Source organism: Podarcis vaucheri (assembly GCF_965113315.1).
Source record: "Podarcis vaucheri genome assembly, chromosome: 1".
Taxonomy (NCBI): Eukaryota; Metazoa; Chordata; class Lepidosauria; order Squamata; family Lacertidae; genus Podarcis; species Podarcis vaucheri.
The window spans coordinates 47285515-47305454 of NC_138759.1; the positions used below are offsets into that span (position 1 = coordinate 47285515).

At 43.3% G+C, this 19940-nt stretch overlaps 1 protein-coding gene across 3 annotated transcripts in view; it reads right to left on the bottom strand.

The window, feature by feature from the left end:
- Window positions 1-19940, bottom strand: part of PAPLN (papilin, proteoglycan like sulfated glycoprotein) — a 62741-nt gene that overhangs the window by 15111 nt on the left and 27690 nt on the right. Inside the window, exons 5-18 of one of the 3 annotated variants that reach the window (XM_082239376.1) lie at window positions 19120-19222; window positions 18239-18369; window positions 14621-14744; window positions 14105-14185; window positions 13323-13495; window positions 12243-12366; window positions 11572-11698; window positions 10318-10383; window positions 7665-7872; window positions 6102-6278; window positions 4483-4639; window positions 2858-2944; window positions 1642-1915; window positions 1421-1538 (exon numbers count right to left, since the gene is read on the bottom strand). In XM_082239376.1, the coding sequence (XP_082095502.1) occupies window positions 1421-1538; window positions 1642-1915; window positions 2858-2944; window positions 4483-4639; window positions 6102-6278; window positions 7665-7872; window positions 10318-10383; window positions 11572-11698; window positions 12243-12366; window positions 13323-13495; window positions 14105-14185; window positions 14621-14744; window positions 18239-18369; window positions 19120-19222 (1950 nt within the window). Of the gene's footprint in view, window positions 1-1390; window positions 1539-1641; window positions 1916-2857; window positions 2945-4482; window positions 4640-6101; window positions 6279-7664; window positions 7873-10317; window positions 10384-11571; window positions 11699-12242; window positions 12367-13322; window positions 13496-14104; window positions 14186-14620; window positions 14745-18238; window positions 18370-19119; window positions 19223-19940 lie in introns of all 3 variants that reach the window. The other 2 variants (XM_082239375.1, XM_082239377.1) reach the window with 2 other exon arrangements.

A 19940-nucleotide genomic window follows, 5' to 3' on the forward strand; every position in this document is an offset into this window, starting at 1 on the left:
TACAACTCAGTGGCTGCTATCTGGACAATACTCTAGTCACCCACCACTGATCTGAAAATTTATCTCATACTATACGCTCCAAGCAATCTGGTTCATCCAGTACTTCTGTTTATTTCCTGTGAGATACAGATCCCCCTGAAGGTCTAAATGTTTATCATTAACTCCAGAGAAACATTTACAAAATGTTGTGCTTCAAATACTAACCCAACTTCAATGGTGTTTCTTGGGGCATTATGGACTGCACAATTACGGATTGGGCAATATGGTCCCTATATAATACTGAGCTGTGAACCAGAAGATCTCAAGTGACTTTAAGCAAGCTAGTCTTCCTCTCTCTCACACACCCTACCTCAATGTGTAACTGACCCACTAGAACCAAGTGTGTGATATTGTGTGTGTGTGTGTGTGTGTGTGTGTGTGTGTGTGTGTGGTAGGTATTACCGTAGTGTTATTACTCATTACACGATGTATGCAATACAATCACAACGTAACTGTAATGCCTCAAAGTCATCGCCTGAATGAAGGGACATATTTAGATCCCTGAAAGGAGAAGATCATCACAGGTTTAACTGAAAACCAGAGCCAAGATCCAAAACTTCTAATCTAGCGCACTGTTGGTATAATACAGTATAAAGTAAAGATAAAAAGGTAAAGGACCCCTGGACGGTTAAGTCCAGTCAAAGGCGACTATGGGGTTGCGGCGCTCATTTCACTTTTCAGGCCGAGGGAGCCGGCATTTGTCCAGACAGCTTTCCGGGTCATGTGGCCAGCAGAACTAAACCGCTTCTGGTGCAACAGGACACTAACAAGTGCATGGAGCTGCTGTTTACCTTCCTGCCACAGCGGTACCTATTTAGCTACTTGCACTGACATGCTTTCGAACTGCTAGGTTGACAGGAGCTGGGACAGAGCAATGGGAGCTCCCTCCGTCACGGGGATTTGAACCGCTAACCTTCTGATTGGCAAGCCCAAGAGGCTCAGTGGTTTAGACCACAGTGCCACCCGCAGTATAAATACTGACTACTGTTGAATTATTTCACCTAGAACATCGGGCATAAATCTTTCCTATGCTTAGGTAAACTCTGCAACATAATAGTGCATTAGTGGTAGATTTATACTGGACTGACCACACATCATTCTGCTTTACTGTGAGGCTTCTCCAGCCTTATTACATTATTGTGTTACAATGCAACAAAAGCAGGGGAACACCCTCTACCCCACCACTGGTAGAAAAAGTTATAGGATTTCATTAGGAAGATGCAGTATATACACTGATTGGAAATGAGGCTGTATGTCCGACCCAAAGCATTTGAAGATGCAAACAGTATTAAAGCAGGATTGCGTATAACCACCCAGGTACCATCATGAGTACAAATCATTATGAATTCACAACAAGAAGGATGTCTGGAGTCACCCTTACTGTTGGAGCAGCAACAGCAGGTTCATTCCTGTTCACATAAACATCACTGTAGTATTGTGGGCACCCTTCCTTGTTTGGCCCCTGAGAAGGTGATATTCCATCAGGACAGCACCCATACCTATACCAGGGGGAAAGAATGGAAATCAATATTGGTGTAATCTGTTCAAACAGATTTGCTGTCTTTGCTGGCAGATTAAATGGATTTAACTAGCTTGTCTTACCTGCTCTGATGGCAAGTGTCAAATGGGCAGCCTTGCCCAAAAGGACCAGCGGCCACAGTCTGGCCATCTGAACAGCAACCATGAAGGCTCTGGTTGCAGTCTTGAACTCCAGTTGTTGAGGCAACATTTTGATGGGAATTGAAGTGGCGGGACGCTGAGGATCCCAAGTAAGACTCCCATTGAAGGGGCAAGAAATTGGAGTCATGATCTCCATTGGGCTGGACTTGGTGATGAGTAGTAGAACCAGCCTGGGTTATTCTTTCATTTGCAGAAGCTGAAAAACATAATATCTTATGTTTTTACAGGATCACGTCTAGAGTTAAGCCCAGATTTATGGTTATATGTCAGGGCCTCTCGTTCTGTCCTTAGCAGGACAGGCACTTTGAGTTGTGTTCAAGTCAAAGTTGACCTACTGAAATTAACAGTCACAGCTAACTTAGGTCCTTTAATTTCAATAGGTCTACTCAGAGTAAAAATAAGTTGACAGTGCCTTTTCATAGAAATTCCTCACAACTGCTTTTTGTTCCTGCATTATGTTAGAGTCTTCCATCACCCCTATACATATGTGCTTGTGTGTCAAGTGTGTGTCTCGGTCAAGTGTCTATGATTTTCTGCATGCTAAGGGTATGTGACTACTGTCTGGCCCTGTCCATTTTGGGGAGAAGCCCTACACACATTTGAAACTGGCCTCAAGAACTATCAGTATGCAGGATCGGGCAGCATCCCACCAGGATAATGAACCCCAAAAAGCTTTCCTAACCCAGGGGCCCTCTCAGAATCTGCCCTAGAAATAACACTGAATAAAGCAGAATTCAAAAACAGTTTCACATTCCTTAAGGAGGGAGGGGTGTGAGGCAAAATTTCAGCTGGACCCACTGCCAGGCATTGGAGATTAGCAAGATGTGTGGTGGTAGAGGAGTGGTTCTGGGCTCCTGGGTTAGGAAAGCTTTTTGGGGGTTTGACTCCCTACCTCCATGTTTACTACTGCTTTCTTTTCTAAGAGGCATACCATCATTTCAGAGTCAGGAAAATGAAAGACAGACACTGGCTTGGTCCAGGGCCCATCTCATTTCCCATCTTTCCCTCAGAGAGCTGTACTCTACATACATATGGGCCACAAAGACTCTTAACTTTTTGTAAAGCTATTCTAAAGGAAGGTACAAAAACTAAAACATAAACATTGGAGAAAGAAAGCAAAGTTCAGGTAGTTTCAAACCTATGGTGCCGAGGTCAGGATTGTATCGGGTCAGTGAGGTCTGGCGGTTGACATCATAGCCTGCAGAGTCTTGCATACTGGGAACCTCTGCCAATGAGATTAGTATCCGTAGGTTAGAAAAATTGAACTAAGATCAACATCAACAACTGGGAATACCTAAAATCATCTGTGTCTTCAGCAGAGCAGAGCAGAGAGAATTGTTCTGAATTATCCTCTAACCCAAAGAAATCCTGCTCTCATGGAAATCAGTGAAAGGAAGTTTCAATTATATGTTTTTTAATGTTGTGGTGGGGTGGGGGGAATGGAACTTAAAAACATGTGAAAATGAAGCTGCAAAAAATCACCTCTGCAGGCTTTCACACCCAGGGTTTGAGATGTGAGATGTTGCTATTATGAGGCAAAAATGCACCAACACAGAAACAGAAAAGTAAGGGGAAAGGACTTACTTTTATTACACTTTTGAAACAGAGAAGCACCAATTGCTGAGTCTGTATGACTTGACATTGGGGGCAGATTTTAGGGCAGTCTCAATTGAACCAATCAGATGCTGTTCTGTACTGCTTTATGTGGTACCATAATATTAATTGATTTCATTAAGAAGCAGACTAATAAAGATGTTGAGCTTTTTTGGGGGGGGGGGACACACAAAGTTATTGACGTTTTTGAGCTATTTTTAAGGAGGATTGGCAAAAACGACACTGCCGACATGGGTTGCCATACGTTCGGATTTCCCCCGAAAATTTTGCCGGGAGATTACGAACGTATGGCAACCCTAATAGATGCCCTAGCATATCCAGACAATAAACCTCTTGCTTTTCTCATCATTGTTCTGACAGCTTCCAAAGTTTGATTAGGTATATGTAATATGTAGCCAAAAGAGCAGAGATGGTTCACATGCATTGAAGGAAGAAGTTCCCAGGGTCAATCTATGGCATCTCCTTTTTTCTTTTTCTTCTTAAAGAGCACTTAGCAAAGAAACGGAAAGGCCCGTCTCTTCATCAATAAGTATGAAAAGGCCCGAGAAACTTCTAGACCAGTGGTTTACAACCTGTGGGTCCCCAGATGTTGTTGGACTACAACTCCCATCACACCTGAGCTCTGGCCTTGCTAGCTAGGGGTGATGGGCGTTGTAGTTCAACAACATCTGGGGATGTTGAGAAAGGCTGCTCTAGACCTTGTTGCTATCCTGATGACATCTCAGTGATTTCAACATTGAGCAGGGAAGACCCAATCTGCTGCGGCCAGCTTGGAGGTTCCTAGGCCCTCTTGCACCCCTGATGACATAATTTAATCCACTGTATAGATCTCTGGAGGGGCCCATACACAGTTTATTACTGGATCCTCCCACCGTTGGCTGCAGCTCTGACCATCTTTGGCTCAGGCCCCCAACTGATTTCTCCCATGGGTCAACGGGCCTTTATTTAACAAAGAGAAGACGTTGTCCACCCATGGTTTAGGAGCAGCAAAAGAAAACAACATCCAGTGTTGAATCTGTTACGTAAAGGTGGTGGTACTATGCATTCTAACAGCCCAGGTGTCTGAAAATGGATACTGGGTGGGAATAGCACCTTAAAAGGAGGAAAAGAACCAAGGGGCATTGTGGACAGCTAATAGCTTTCACTTACGCTGTGGCAGATGACAGGGCTGGGTGTTGCATGTTCCAAGCATGGCTGGTATCTGCGGCTGAATGGCCCGGCACATCTCGTGGTTGTAGAACTTGGAATCCCCGTCTGCACACATGACCTGGCGCGTTCGGATGCCTGAGTCACAGCTCTTTGAGCACTAGATCACAAAGCGCAAGCCAAGTTATTAGGGGACTGTAACCTGAGGGAGTAACGTTACAAGAGTAACACTATCCTGAGAGAGTAACCCTTTGAGTTTCTGGTAGCAGGTGTTAATACATGAATTTTCAGGTAGTGAGCAGGTAACTGCTAGTAGGTTGCAGGCCTTGGTGGGAGAATAAAATGATAAATGGAATTATTTTTTTCAGGTCATTGGACAAGTTAGTCCCAGATAAACTGACAAATTATGTTGGCTCCAGTTGTATCTTCTCTATACTTTACAGTCAAGTGGTATGTAAATTTTATGAAATAAGCAAATTTCCAGAGAAAGTGATAATGTGAGCATGATTCATTCACCTGCACTTTCCACAGGCATGTATGGTCGAGCTGGGCTATAAATTATAATGTCTGGGTTGTCTCTTAATACAACAACTCTACCTATTGACCATGCTTGAGGTGATCTCATTCTCACTTTAGTTTCCATTATTCCAGAAGTTCAACAAAGGCTATGCTGATGCAAACAGGTCTTATAAAGGGGTTGTCCACACTGGAATTTAATGTGTGGATTTGAAGCTGCTTATGTCTCTGTTTTTCTTTCCACTGTCCACACAACATTCTCCTCACCCAAACAAAAGCCCACACTTCCCCCCTGCTAAATTTGGATTTCCGTAATCCAGAGATAATCTGGTAATGGAAGAAAATCCAATATAAAACTCCATGTTACCCAATTGAAGCTCATTGTGCAAGCAGGTGTTCTTTTCAAAGCATGTGTGATGTCATTTCACTGTCACACCCCCTACTTCCATTTTCTTTGCACAAAGACAAAAAAATCAGCCCGCCTTTTTCAACTCGTTGTTTCTGAAGGCAGCTAAGTGATATTTTTATTTTTAAAGGGGTTCATTTTGTGCAGAGCTGATCTTCTACAAAACAGCTGCATTAAAAATAAACACAAAATTTACCCTTGCAGGTACAAAAGGTAGGAAAGGAAAGGGGCAGGAAAGGAAGTTGCAGCCTTTCATGCAACCAACTCAAAATCATTGCTTGGCTTGGAGTGACATTTTTGTTTTTAAAATAATTATTTATTGTATTTTGTGCCAATCTTGTATAAAAATATAAGTGGGCAAGCACAGGTAAATAGATATCTGTGTTTATGCCCTCAGTGGTCCTGTGGTAAGCGGAGAAGTACTCACTGTCGGGAGGGGATAACACACAGCATGAACACATTCCATCAAAAACCACCCACTATTATAGAATGAAAACACTGAGACAGATTTCAAGTGCATAACATGGGAAACATTCATGTGTGAAGATGTTCCTATGCATTAATGCCCTAGTGTGGAAACGGCCTGAAAGAGGCAGCAGAGAGGAGATGGGCAGCAATGGACAGATAAACCGGGGTATAGCAAAGTATAGGTACCTTTTTTACCTATAGCAAAGTAGGCAGAAATTGTTGCAATGCTTACCAGTCCCCAGTCTCCAATATGCCAGCCGATCTCTTGGATACAATTCTCACCAGTGCAGGACTGGGTGTGTGAAGGTTTTGGTTGTGTCAAGCAGGCAACTTCGAGAGTCCGAGTGCCCAGCTCCGACATGCAGTTTACAGTCCGGGTCTGAATACCTTCCCCACAACTAGCTGTGCACTGTAAAAATAAAATAAATGACAGTCACTGTTGGTTGGGCAGTGATTGGACAGTGTTCTCGAAGCTACCATAATGAGTTTGACCAATCTGCGGGAGGCAGTGGAAGTCAGGAGTGCCTGGTGTGCTCTGGTCCATGGGGTCATGAAGAGTTGGACACGACTAAACAACTAAACAACAACAACATCTATTGCATTTATTTGGTCTGCTCACTCCACATTTTGAAGGCATCATTTCAAGTTAAAAGTTTTCAGAAATCCTCTTGTCCAGAAAGAGTAATTCAGTGTGTGATATGTGCTAAGGTTAAGCTTCCTCTGGATGGGAAGAATAACTCAGAGGTGGAATTTTTGTTAATATTCATTTACATGATACCTGTCATATACATTTATGTACCATATTTGTTGTGTCTGTGTACATAAGTGTATGTATACACTACACTACACATGCATACACACATGTGAGAGTTAGCACCAATTTTAGAAAACTCTTTCCTACTAGCCATTTTCATACCATCCAATTGTGCTACAGTGCTGTATAGAATACATAAATTGAAGGTATGCCTACTGAAAGAGCTTTTAATTTATCCAAAATATAAAAGGTAGGAATAATGCAAAAATTAGGAATAGGGATCAAGGAAATTGTTGTTTGGACCACCTAATTTCCTGCTTCCAGACTAACATACTGATTGAAACATAATTATACTTTGGTTTTGACATGTCTGCAAATTTTGCAGTACATGGGCAGACCTCCTCCCCAATAAACACTGCGTTCAGTGAAGGGTTCTCAAAATTTGAGTAAAAACATAAATTCATGAATTTAGCAATGGCTGGAAATAACAACAACTAGCTGCCTCATGAGGCCAGCCTGGTGATGGCTCATGGGGATGTTTCATGGAAAGCAATTCAGAAAATACACACTTCAATAAATGACAACCGATTATCAGAGATGGCGAAACAAGCGTGACTAAAATAAAGCTTTGCCAAAGAAATACGTTTTGGGAAGGAATTCAAAGAATTAAGTATTTATATTGCTTTTATACCAATTCAACTGTCATGGCTTGCTCCCCAAATCCTGGTGAACATCCTCATAATTATGTTACATAGCTCTAGCTTCTTTCACAAAATTACTATTCCCATGTTCTTTGGTGAGAGGGAAGGTCTTTTCAGTCTGTGTAAGCCTGAATTGTTGATTTCTCTCAAGGCGGAGAGAGAGGCGGAATCCACCTCATGAGCAAAGAGGCACAGGCAAAGTGATGATACACGAGGGGAGACTCAAGAGTGCGAAATGGGAAGAGTAGGTGAGTTTGTGCTTTCTCTTCCTCCTCAAGCCACTGAGGTAACTGGGCTATACCATCTATATATGTTCACTGAACCTGTAGGACAAACTCACCTCAGACCAAGGCCCTGTGGTCCATGCTGCACACTGACGCATGTTGCAAGGCTGTGTGCTACGCGGCCTCTCTGTCAAGGATGCGCACTCAGCATCATCCACAGCATTTTGAGAACCCGGTCCGTGGTGGGAGACGCAATAAACGGAGCGAGTCTGGGTGCCTCCTCCACAGGTGGCAGAACAAGCTCCCCATTCCCCAATCTTCCATCTGTAAATACAGAAGCAGCATCTCTCAAGAAACCAAGAAGCCAGCACTGGCAGCAAGAAAATCCACGGGACTAAAGGGAGGCTTACCACTTTCAAGTAATTGAATTCAAAAAACAATAACTTGGGTGACAGCGAAAAGTATCTAAAAGCATTTAAAATGGTATGACCGCAGATTAAAAGATGATGGTACTAGGAGGAATGGAATGGATTAAGAGGATAGTTTCAGACTGAATGGCTAGAGGATGCCTCAGCGGTGGAAGCTGTTAGGTACTGTGGAAGTCTCTCTCACAGAAAGAAACTGAACTGGCTTTGATAAAGCAAAGGTGCACTTACTGTTGAGAAAAAGCAAAAAGTCATATATACTCCAACAAAGGATAATCTCCAAATTCTGAATTATGATAACCTTTCTTCTGTGACCTATCTTTATTTTTCATTATTAGAGAAATGGTCTGGGGGGAAAGTGTTAAGCATTCTACTGATTCTTTGATGTGATTCGGCATATGGCATTTTTTGGGTGAGGGGAACCCTCTGGAGACTGCTTACATATTTTCCAGTGGCCTGTCTAGTTTGACACCAAGACTAACAAAGTTTTCTCTACCTAGACTTGACATTCCTGAAATAAAATGCTTTTCTATCTGCATCCTTTGACATTAAACCCTCCCAACCTTCCAAAGAACTTCCGTCACAAAGTTGACAGTAGCAAGATCTATATTCAGAAGGAAAATATTGTACTTGCAATTAATAGCCATTTGTCTATACTGAGCAGTAATGGACAATTCAGTCCTCCAAGCTGCAGTAAAATAAACTCAACCCATCACAGCAGGGAAGGAGACCCAAAGTGATGCTATGCAAGAGTTTCCTTGAGACTGGAGGTCAGCTTCCCAAAGGAAGTCTATTGATAAAAATAAACTCAGTTGGCAGATGATCAATCTAGTCAGCTCTGTTATCATGGCCAGACAATACAAAAAAAGACTGCAAACTAGAAACACTGTCTGAACATTTTTCTTGGTCCTAGATGCCAGGAGGAATTTTGCCTGGTGCCACCCAGTGGCAAGTGCTTTTATGATGTAATGGCCAATGATCAGTGCAATGAAATAAAATTTCTTCCCCATCCTGAGAACAGCATAGGATAATTTTAATGCAACTTCTTCTTCATTATATTATTATTATTATGTCACTTTACCCACAACTTACAAAAGCAATATAAACACTAAAACCAATTACAACAAACACAGCTAAACACATCTACACAAACACATCTATACAGATAAGTCGGTTCTTACAGATCCTGCCCTAAGAGGCCACAAATACCTGAAACCTTTCAAATTAAGGGCCCAAAGCCCAGGTAAAAAGGCTATTTGGTGTCTACAAAATAGATAACAATAAAGCCAAAAAGCCCCCTTATTGTGTTGCCACCCTCCAGGCCTCCTGTGAAGAGGGCACATAGAGAAAGGCCTCAGATGGCGATCACAGGGTCCAGGTTAGTTCATGTCAGGAGAGGTGGTCCTCAAGGTACTGGGGTCCTGAGCCACATGAGGCATTATAGGTCAGAATTCAGCCCAGAAACCAATCAGTAGCTAGTGCAATCATGCCAGAATTGGTGTTATATGTATGGATCTTCCTGCTTCAGCCAACAATCTGGCTGCAGAATTCTGCACCAGCTGCAGTTTCTCAACCATCTTCAAAGGCAGCCTGAGTAATCACAATCTAAAGGATACCAGTGCATAGACATGAGAAGTTAGGCCGTCCCTGTCCTGCTCCCGTCAGCCCCAGCCAGCATATCCAACGGGAAAGGATGGATGACCACAGGTCAGCCACTCCTAGGTAGGCAAAGCTCCATTTCCCCAGCATCTACCACACCCTATCATGATTTACAGAGAAAAGCCAAAGCCATAAGCAGCCACTGAGACCGTCACCAAGGAGGAAAGCTCCTCTAAGCAATCTAGAACAGTGGCTTTCAAACAATATCCTTAAGGACCCTGGCATGAGCATAGCCAGGATTTTTGTTAGGGGGGAGGAGGCTTTTGTTAGGGGGGCAGAACCTCAGATTTGTATTGATTTAGGAGGCAGCTGCCCCCCCTGCTATACCTATGAACCCTGGCACTCCTCAGAAACTTGCCCTGGGTTCTTTGGTGTATGGCTGACCTTAAAGACAGCTTGTCCATTATTATTAGCAAATTGGTCCTGCGATGTGCAGCCAATGGATGCAGTCTGGGGGCACGCACTCAGTTTACAGTGGGCACTGGTGAAGCTCCACAGGAATGGCCAGGATACCACATCATCCACATGAACTGAATGTGCAGCTCAGAACACAACCCAGAGTTCCTTGGCAATATGCACGAATTTGTTCTGCACAATTTATATAAGTTTGAAGACCACTGTTGCAGGTGGGGAAAAGGGAAAGAGGAACTGAGCAGGGCCTCTGCAATCACTTTCTCCTTGTTACCTCTTTGTTTGTAAGCTCCATGCTGTGTTGCGGCTCCATGCTCCCGGCAGATAGAGGTAAGATATCCTTTATATATATAGAACAAAGATTTTAAAGCCAAAAGTGAATATATAGACATCTGGGGTTGCCTGCTACAGCATGACTGCACATTGTCTTTTAGGGCCAAACTAGACAAGATGTTGAAAATTTATTCATACAGCCCTGATGTGTGTGTTGTTGTTGTTAAATAAAAAGGCTGCTATGGAGTTGGGGTCCAATTTGGATCAAGGCCATATGGGGGAGTGGCAGCTGATCCTTTCTTCCTGTACCAGTTCCCTGAAGCATCTCCCCAAAGTATTAGCCATGGAAGGTTTTCAGGTATCTTATTGCAAGTGTCTGGGTCCCCCCCCAATCTCCACAGCTAACTGAAGCTGCAAGAGTGGGAGGAAATGGAGATAACCGTGTGTGTGTGTGTGTGTGTGAAGTTAAACCCACCTACTTCTACCCTATGAACTCAAGTTGTCCCTCCTGCCCTTGCATTTAGAGACAACACAAAGAAATACATCAGTGATATATTCACAGATCTCCAATGCTTGGCTGATGCATTGAACTGGGTACGCAATGATGCAGATTTGTTTGTGCCAGTCTAGTTACAAGGACCCATAAAATGGCACACTGGAAGTTAGCTTTGGATCCTGGGAAGTTCTGAAAGTGGAAAAGCTCCACAGCCCATCTCTCTCCGCAAGTATCATATGGCAATTTGAAGGAAAACTTAAAATCTGTACACTATCTTGAGCATAAATCCCATTCCTATATAAAAAATTCAGCACCGGGACACAGAAAAACCATGCCATATCTCTGCAAATAATCACGTCCAAATAACCTCTGGATGAAATTAAAAATTAGTTCCCCACATAGGGACTTGTCACTTACCACCTGTATTCACCACAATGGCTGCTCTCCAGCATGACCCCCAGCCTCCAACTTAGGTTGAAGAAGTTCTATGATCTTTCAGACTGAGGTTTTTGCCCTGTCCTTTTTAGCATTTTCAAAGATACTAAAACCATTCCATAATAGCTTGTCAGCACAAAGAATTGTCTTGAATAACAATCTGTTTATCATCTTCATGCACATTAGGAGCCACAATTTCTCCTTATCTACGTTTCCAATGACAGCATTAAGGGCAGAAGAGAGACACTGCCTAGGGATTTCAGAATTCCTAGGTCCATAAATCTAATGGTTCAAACCAGGCAGGGAAGCCAAATCAAGTCTCACCGTTTTGTCTGGGGACATGGCTGAAGGCCACAAGTTTGGTTGTTTTCTGGCTGTGGTTTATCTCTGCACATATAATCTGGATATACTTCATTGTCAATAGTGCAAAAGACCAAGCGTGTCTGATAACCTATAAAAGAAAAACAGCAAAGGATGTTGGTTACCGCCACTCATCCACAGCAGCAGTTAAAACTACAGAGAGATTAGAAACACTATACATCTAAGAACAATAAAGCATTCCATCATCTTCATCGAACCCAAGAAGCAAAATTTAAATAGAAGGCTGTGTCCACACGAGAACATTCACACATATGTGGGTTGCTGTTTTTGTGTTGTCATCTTGTGTGCCTTCATCCACACATGACTGCTTTCAATTTTATGCCTGACAGAAGCAAAATGGAAATAGGGGGCGTGGCATCAAATGGCATCACAGAAACCAGTAGCCGCCCACATAATGCTCTTCAGTGTGTCCACAGCCAGATAGCGAATGCTTTTATAAGAGATCTCCTTCCTTTTTTGGATTTTCCCTGAATTGGAAAAATCCGAGTTTGCTGCAGGCTGCCAGTTGGATGCTGAAAATGGCATGTGAATGACAATGAAAAATTCAAGGCACATGCAGCTTCAAATCCACATTAAACTCCGTGTGGAGTTAGCATCCTATGATAGGTCCTTACCTCCACCACACTCAGCACTGCATTCACCCCAGGAACCATAGGCCCAGCTGTAGCCCAAGCTCTGCCTTTGTGTTGGCAGGTAGTATTCATAATGTACCCCTTGGTTTGGCTCCTGGTTGATAAGCTGAAAACAGAAGAGGCAAATAAGGTGGAACACAAATAACTGCTTTCCTCACTCTTGTAGCTGTGTTGTCTGGCGTTGGCCCAGTTCACCTCAAAAAGGCAGATGAGGTGGTAAAACCATTCCTGGAACTGGGCTTGTGTTCACTGAGAGGCATTAATCCATGTGATCACCCACCTGCTGACTGGAATGCTACAGCTGAGGAACTTTCCTCGCTTCATCTACTCTAGGTATGAACTACACCTAACACCCAGATCCTTGCCAAAGCACACTCCTTTTCTATCCACTGCTCATGTCCAGTTTGGGACTGTCCTCCCCACCCAGGGTCTACTTTATGCCTTTCCTTTTTCACAAAGAAGAGTCTTCCTTCAATTAAAAGAAGGAACTGCTTGGCAGGGGGTTGGACTCGATGGCCCTTGTGGTCTCTTCCAACTCTATGATTCTATGATTCTAACTGCTTTCTTGCTGGGGAATAGGGCGTACCCCGCATGTCTTTTCGGCAACAGGCAATAATCTAAATGGATCTTAATGCACAGTTGCGTAGGTAACATAGATACAAATTCTCTTATGTTCCACCTAAACATTAGGAAGAACTTCCTGACAGTAAGAGCTGTTCGACAGTGGAATTTGCTGCCAAGGAGTGTGGTGGAGTCTCCTTCTTTGGAGGTCTTTAAGCAGAGGCTTGGCAACCATATGTCAGGAGTGCTCTGATGGTGTTTCCTGCTTGGCAGGGGGTTGGACTCGATGGCCCTTGTGGTCTATTCCAACTCTATGATTCTATGATTCTTATCCACCCTCACTGTTGTTTTTTGGCCAAGAAATGGCTATTCTCCCTTCAATCTACATGGCATTGCATTTTTATTTAAGGTCCTGCAGTTCCCTCTGGGAATAATGCTGAGCACCCCCTCTGTGGAAGCTGGAAGAGGAGGGGAATATACAAAACAGGAAACTGGGCTTACCTCAATGACCAAGGGCTCAGTAGTTGGGCCTCTGGCGTGAAGAAGTTCGGGTGCCACATCCCCCTCAGAGCCCCTGTCGTAATGCACAACTGTGCTAGCAACATGCAAGGCACGGCTGAACTCAATCGTCCAGTGGCCATTCAGATAGTATGCCCCTTGCGCGTTCTTGATGGCTGCGGGGGAAGGAAAAAACCCAGAGGGCACAAGGGGGGAAATGTAAAAGCTGTCTAGTTTGGAAACCAAACTAGTCTCATTTCAGGCTCATTATAGAAGACTAATACCACATCCAGAATACACCTCTGTTGTTACATGGTTGTTATTACTGTGCATCCCATAAAAAAGGATGTCAATAGCTTCAGGGTTTATTGATATATTACAAAGTTTACTGAGAGCTGTGTAGAACATTGAACAAATGCTGTGAAATCAAATCGCCATGGGAAGCCAGTATTCTTAGACAGCTGACATCAGTTGCTCTCTTGTTCAAGTATCTTGCTTTTGTAGCAGACAGAGGCCCACTGCCAGACTTTCTCTGCAAGGTCAACCTTGTTACTTATATCCCAATCTCATCCATGAACTGAGCAATCTTCCACTTGCATTCTGAGTGGTATAGTCCCAGGACAACTGTACCATGTGAAATTTCTGAATATGCAGAATTAAGTTAATTTAATATAGAATTAAGTGAAGTGCACAATTAAGTGAATGAACTGGGAATTATGTGCTTTAAGCCCCCCCAGCCCTCTCTCTCTTTTAACACAGAGCAATAGAAAAACTGTTGTACATACCCAAGAAGTTCCTGGTAGGTGTCGCTTCCTTAATCCGGATGCTCGTGGCCCCCATGGGAATGATGAAGATTTGATTGTAGCCTAAAGAAAGTGCAGCAAGTCAGGCACAGTAAATTCTACTTACTAAGGCAGATGGTAATAGACAACGAAGGCAGGCTAAAGTTGCCCTTTCATGTGCAGAAGGTGTTTTTCGGAATGAATAAGCAGGCAAGTGGAAGAAGACATAAATCCACTTGTAACTACTCCGTCGCTTTTGGATTGGTTCTATCCAGATTCATATTGCCCATAAAGCAGCCCAGCCATGTAATTGATAAGTTACAGCCCAAAGTAGTGGTGCTAATGATGCATCAAGCTTCTGCACTGATACAGTCAAGGCCTTCCTGTGCTTCAGCTCCTTGGGCCTTGGAGATATAAATTGATGAAGAAGCACGATGGAATCTCTCCCCGCCAGACCCAGCCCAAGCATTTTTTGCTATCTCACTACTGAGCTGTTGTGGAAGATACGCTATTCTGTACCTTTAGGGAGGTTGGGCACATCAAAGAAGCCCTTCACCTCGAAACAGGCTCTGCCATCTCCACCACATTGAAGGCACTTGTCTTCCTTCTTGGAAGAATCCAGAATGTTATCACAGCCAACGGCCTGTAAAACAGCAGAGTGTGAACCAAAATGCAAGTATGACTCAGAAGGCCAGTCAAGGAATGCCTTCATGAGAAAAGATAAAGGAAAGGCCTACATTTCATACCAAGACCAAGGACTGGAAGAATCAGGCTGGATTTTGAAATGTTTTTAGAAATGTTTTGCGCACCACTTCACTTCCCATGGTGAATGTCTGTTTTCCTTTGACCTACATTTGCCTCTGGTCCAAACACGTTTTGCAGGTTTCTGAAACACAACAAATCTGCAAAACCTGTTATCACAAGAACAGTGGGATAAATATACGCACGGCAAGCATCAATTTCTCTTTCAACCCACCTTCAAATCTCTGGAAGAAAGAACTACTGTCTGACTCCAGGTTGAGAAAATGCATACGTATGGTAGCATAGTGGGTAAAGCAATAGTCTTGTGGTCATGACTATTAACCATATCCACTTGCAAGGGGAAAAATTAAATCTTTGAGTGTGGCAGCACCTATTCTCTAGAACTCCAACCTGTCGATATGAGGAAGGCGGCTTTGTTGTACAGGTTGACACTTGCTTAAAACTTTTGTTTGTTTGCTTAGGCAAGCCTACCCAGACATTTAATTTTATATTGTACAGTACATTTGTTTTTTAAATCTGTTGATTTTATGCCTCTAACTCTTATCTTATATAAAAAGCAAGCAAGCAAACAAGAAAGCAAGCAAACAAACAAGCAAACACACAAAAGTTTACTGTTTTAAAGTGCTGTTATTGCTATTTTAATTAAAAATTTATGTCATTTTATGTACACCACTTAGGCCCCATTTGCACTATACATTTAAAGCAGTATCATATCACTTTAAACAGTTGTGGCTTTCCCCAAAGAGACCTGGGAACTGTAGTTTATTCACGGTGCTGAAGGTTGTTAGAAGACCCCTGTTCCCCTCCCAAGCATGAGGCAAGCAGGCAGCTACTGTGGGGCCCTGTTCTGGCTGGGCTCCATTTCATTATAGATTTTCCCATTTCTCAGAGTTCCCCAGGAAGAGGGATTGATTGTTAAATGCCTCTGGAAACTCTAGCTCTGTGAGGGGAATAATGGGTCTCCTAAAAGCTCTCTGTAGTCATAACAAACTACAGTTTTCAGGATTCTTTGTGAAAAGTCATGATTGTTTTAAATGGTACAATACTGCTTTAAGTGTATTGTGCAAATGGGGCCTTAAGAGATTTTTTTATTAAGCAATCTTGTTCAATAAAATGAAATAACTTTCATCAGAGTATCCCCCTGAGGCATAAACATGTCCAGTTGAAAAATGTGTCTGTATTCTTTTAAAATTTAAGCAATATCATCCAAATGCCAGACACATTTCAGCCACTAGTCTTCCTTGGCAGCTCAAGTTTCAAATACGTGAGTAATATATTACATAATTGCTTTGTGGGAAAAGACAAGTCTTAAACTTGGGCAGCTAAGAAACACCAGAGATGAAAATACATCTGGCATTTGTATGGACCGGAGCTTCTAAAAAAAAGATGGCCGCGGTGTTCTTTTTTCTTTTGCCGACCATAAAAATGGCCATTTTAATGAAGTTTAGATATTAAAATCTATAACGAAATGGAGCACAGCCAGAACAGTGCCCCACAGTAGCTGCCTGCTTGCCTCACGCTTCCCAAAAGAGAGTGTTGGCTCCATGGGCCAACACTCTCCCTCACTGGAGAAACCCACTGCTGCTGTAGCTAAAATGAAAGTAGGCAGTCAACCAAAGTATGAGGGAAGATGAAAGGTCATTTTACATGCCCTGTCCCCTTCACCTAATCTTCCAACCCTTGTGGGAAATGCCAAATAGCAAAGACAGCCTTGAGCAGGTGACCAAGCAAGGGGGGGAAGCCAAGAGCCCCAGAAAGTCAAAGACAGGGACGGGATGGAATTGCATGTTTACCTCTCTTGGATTGAAAGTCAGAGCATAATACAAGGAGGGGGAGCAGGAACTTCTATCCCACTTCACCTCCCCTCACCCCATTAAAGAGGGCTTGTTTCTTTTTTGTCTTTGTGTGTCCTCTAGCGGTCATTGATGGGGCTGCAGGAACTCAAAGCAGTCTTAACAGCAAGGTGGCTTCTGACCGTTTTGGATTACAGTGGTACCTCGGGTTACATATGCTTCAGGTTACATACGCTTCAGGTTATAGACTCCGCTAACCCAGAAACAGTGCTTCAGGTTAAGAACTTTGCTTCAGGATGAGAACAGAAATCGTGCTCTGGCGGCGCAGCAGCAGCAACAGGAGGCCCCATTAGCTAAAGTGGTGCTTCAGGTTAAGAACAGTTTCAGGTTAAGTACAGACCTCCGGAACGAATTAAGTACTTAACCCGAGGTACCACTGTACACAAGACTTCCCTGCTGCTTTTCCCAGAGGTACTTGTTATGTATTGAAGTTCTCACCCTGGCCACCAGGGTGTATTGTGTATATAGTTTTCACTCAGGTCCACGTCAGTTAATTTAGGTGGAGAAACCCTGGGCTGTTGACAGCCGGCTGCCTATAAAAGCAGGCCGGCTGAGCCGTTTGCTGTTCAGTTCAGTTCCAGCTTACTTATAAAGAACTACAGTTGTGTCGTCTGCTATCCACCCACTACTTAATAGAACTGGGAAAACCCTTTTGTTCCAGTCCCTTGCTTTTGCGAGGCACCACTGGTTTAAAGGCCCAACAAAGGCTTTCACCTCATGTACTTGGGGGGTCCAATAGAGCTCCGTTGAGTTTGCTGCCTCATAATAACTAGCATGTTCCTATTTCCATGCTCTGCCCCTTCCGGAGCCCAGAGAGCACATGTTGCAGGATCTGAAGCAGGAGCAGATATGCCACACACACACACACACACACACACACACACACACACAAAGTTGTCTGCATGCTATGTATCTAAAGTACCCATAAATTAAAGTGAACTTGCCAAGTCTTAAGAGGTAACATCCTAGCAGGTAGTAGAAAAAAAGGTAAGGGATCCAGACCAGAGTTCAAATCCCTGCTTAGCCATGGAGCTCACAGGTTAACATTGGGCAAGTCACTATCAGCCTAGCCTACCAAACGAAGGCAATAGTGGATGATGGGAAGGGGTGGGGTGCCACGGATCACCTGACCTGCTGCTTATCAAGAGGTAGACGGGTGAGCTGGCAGCAAGGTCAGCATAGTACCAATGCACTGGCAGAGCCAATAGGGCACTCCTGCTGGTTTGTTTGCACTGAACTGACCTCGTCACTGCCTCAGCCCTACTCCTTCGCAGTAAAAACCCACCAGAAGTCAATGAGCGGCAGTGTCGTAGTCCCCCCCTCACACAGTCTGCTACAGAACAAAATTGAGGGTAAAATGGGATAAGCCCAGGTATAGTACTGTGAGCAACTAAAAGGAAGGATAGGATCAAATCTGATTAATAAATAAAAGAACTAAGAGCAAAGGGGGGGGGAGAAAGGAAATAAGGGGGGGGGGAGGAAGACGGACACGATTTTCAAGAGAGAGGTAACAATGGCCTACTTGGCAGACTCCTTCCACACAGATATCATGCTTCCCTGGCTCACAGGGTGTCCCATCAGTCACGGTGTCTTTGTGCCTGTAGTAGAAGTTTTCTCCCTTTGGGATACAGTTTAGTTCACATTTATTGGGTGCTGTGAGGAGAGGAAAGCAAAAAAGCAATGTGTTAATCTGCATGTTCTTTCCCCCCCACAAAGGCACATACAACATTGTGCAGCTTTATTTATTTATATAAATACTTCTATCCCATAGAATACCAGGCCACTGCACAGCAATGTGAAAACACAAGAAAACGGTTAAAAGCAGTACGGAACTACCATCATTGAAAAGATTGACTGTACAATAAAGATGCAAGCAACTGCAAAACGAATCTCCTATGGGCTTGCTTCGCAAGACGAAAATGTCTTGCAAGTTCCTGCGGTTTTTCCCCCCTCCCCCCTTTTTCTAAGCCACTAAGCCGCTTATCAGCTGATCCGATAAGCTGATAAGCCGCTAAAAGCCGCTAATAGCGCTAATCCGCTAATCCGTCAATGGGCTTGCTTCACAAGACGAAAAAACTGCTAGACGAAGAAAATCACAGAACGGATTCTTTTCGTCTTGCGAGGCACCACTGTAAAATATATTCAAGTCACCTTATGAACACCCCCAATACCTCTCAGAATTTGGAACAAAGCCACCTACATACCATTTGTGATCAAACTGGACTTCTCCACAAATCCTGCAAAATCTATTTCAATGGACTCTAATCAGTTTTTGCAGGATGTAACACTGAAGTACTGTCCAAGCAGAGATTTGATTCTAAAAGAAGCCATTTTACTTTCTCCCTAATTCGCTATGTCAGATGAACTGCATAATCATTGAGTAAGAGTAAATCCATGGATTACCTCCATAATAAGGAAGCCACTTGTATCTCTTTCCCTGAAATTCTGTCCCATCAAACTCAGCACATTGCTCTGCTCGAAAATCTCTGGAGCCCTCAGGACAGTTCTAGGAAGGATGAGAAAGAAGTCTGTTATCTGGAACAAAGTCTGCAATAGAAGAAGATAAGCATCTTGCTTGGAAGAACTATCCTGTGTGTGGCTTTCTGTATTTTCCTCAAGTCAGCCTAACTTATGGAAGGTGGTTTGGGATCCACTTATTCTATGCTTCCTCGTTTTCAAAAGACTTTGGATATCAGCATGCAGACTTTGGATTGCACCAGCATGCAACTGGAACCAGTGAACTAAGTGCTGGTGCATGGATACCTGGGTTCAAATTGCCACTCAGCCATGAAGTTCACTGAGTGATCTTAGGCTAGTCAGTGGGCACAATAAGTGAGGAAAACTATTCAAACCTTCTATTCCTTTCCATTCAGAGTTCAGGCTTCTGCCTCTATTTTTTATGCCTTTCTTCATACCTTGCATTATATGAGTCTTTCAAATGCAATGTTGAATATCAAAGGGACGGCTACTAAAGAACATGGTGATCAACAGAAAATGGCATCTATTCGGTGGAGACTACATAGCACATTTCTGGGCTTGTTTATATAATCATGGGAACTACACAGATACTACTGCTTCTTCTGCCTACTCAAAATTTCCATGCGTGGCCATTTTTCAAAAGTTTATTGAGAGTCTTTCACCTCAGTTCAACCTCTACTTCATCCCCAAAATACATAAAAAACTAAAGTCAAGGAAATACTATCCAGGGATAACAGAGTGCTTAC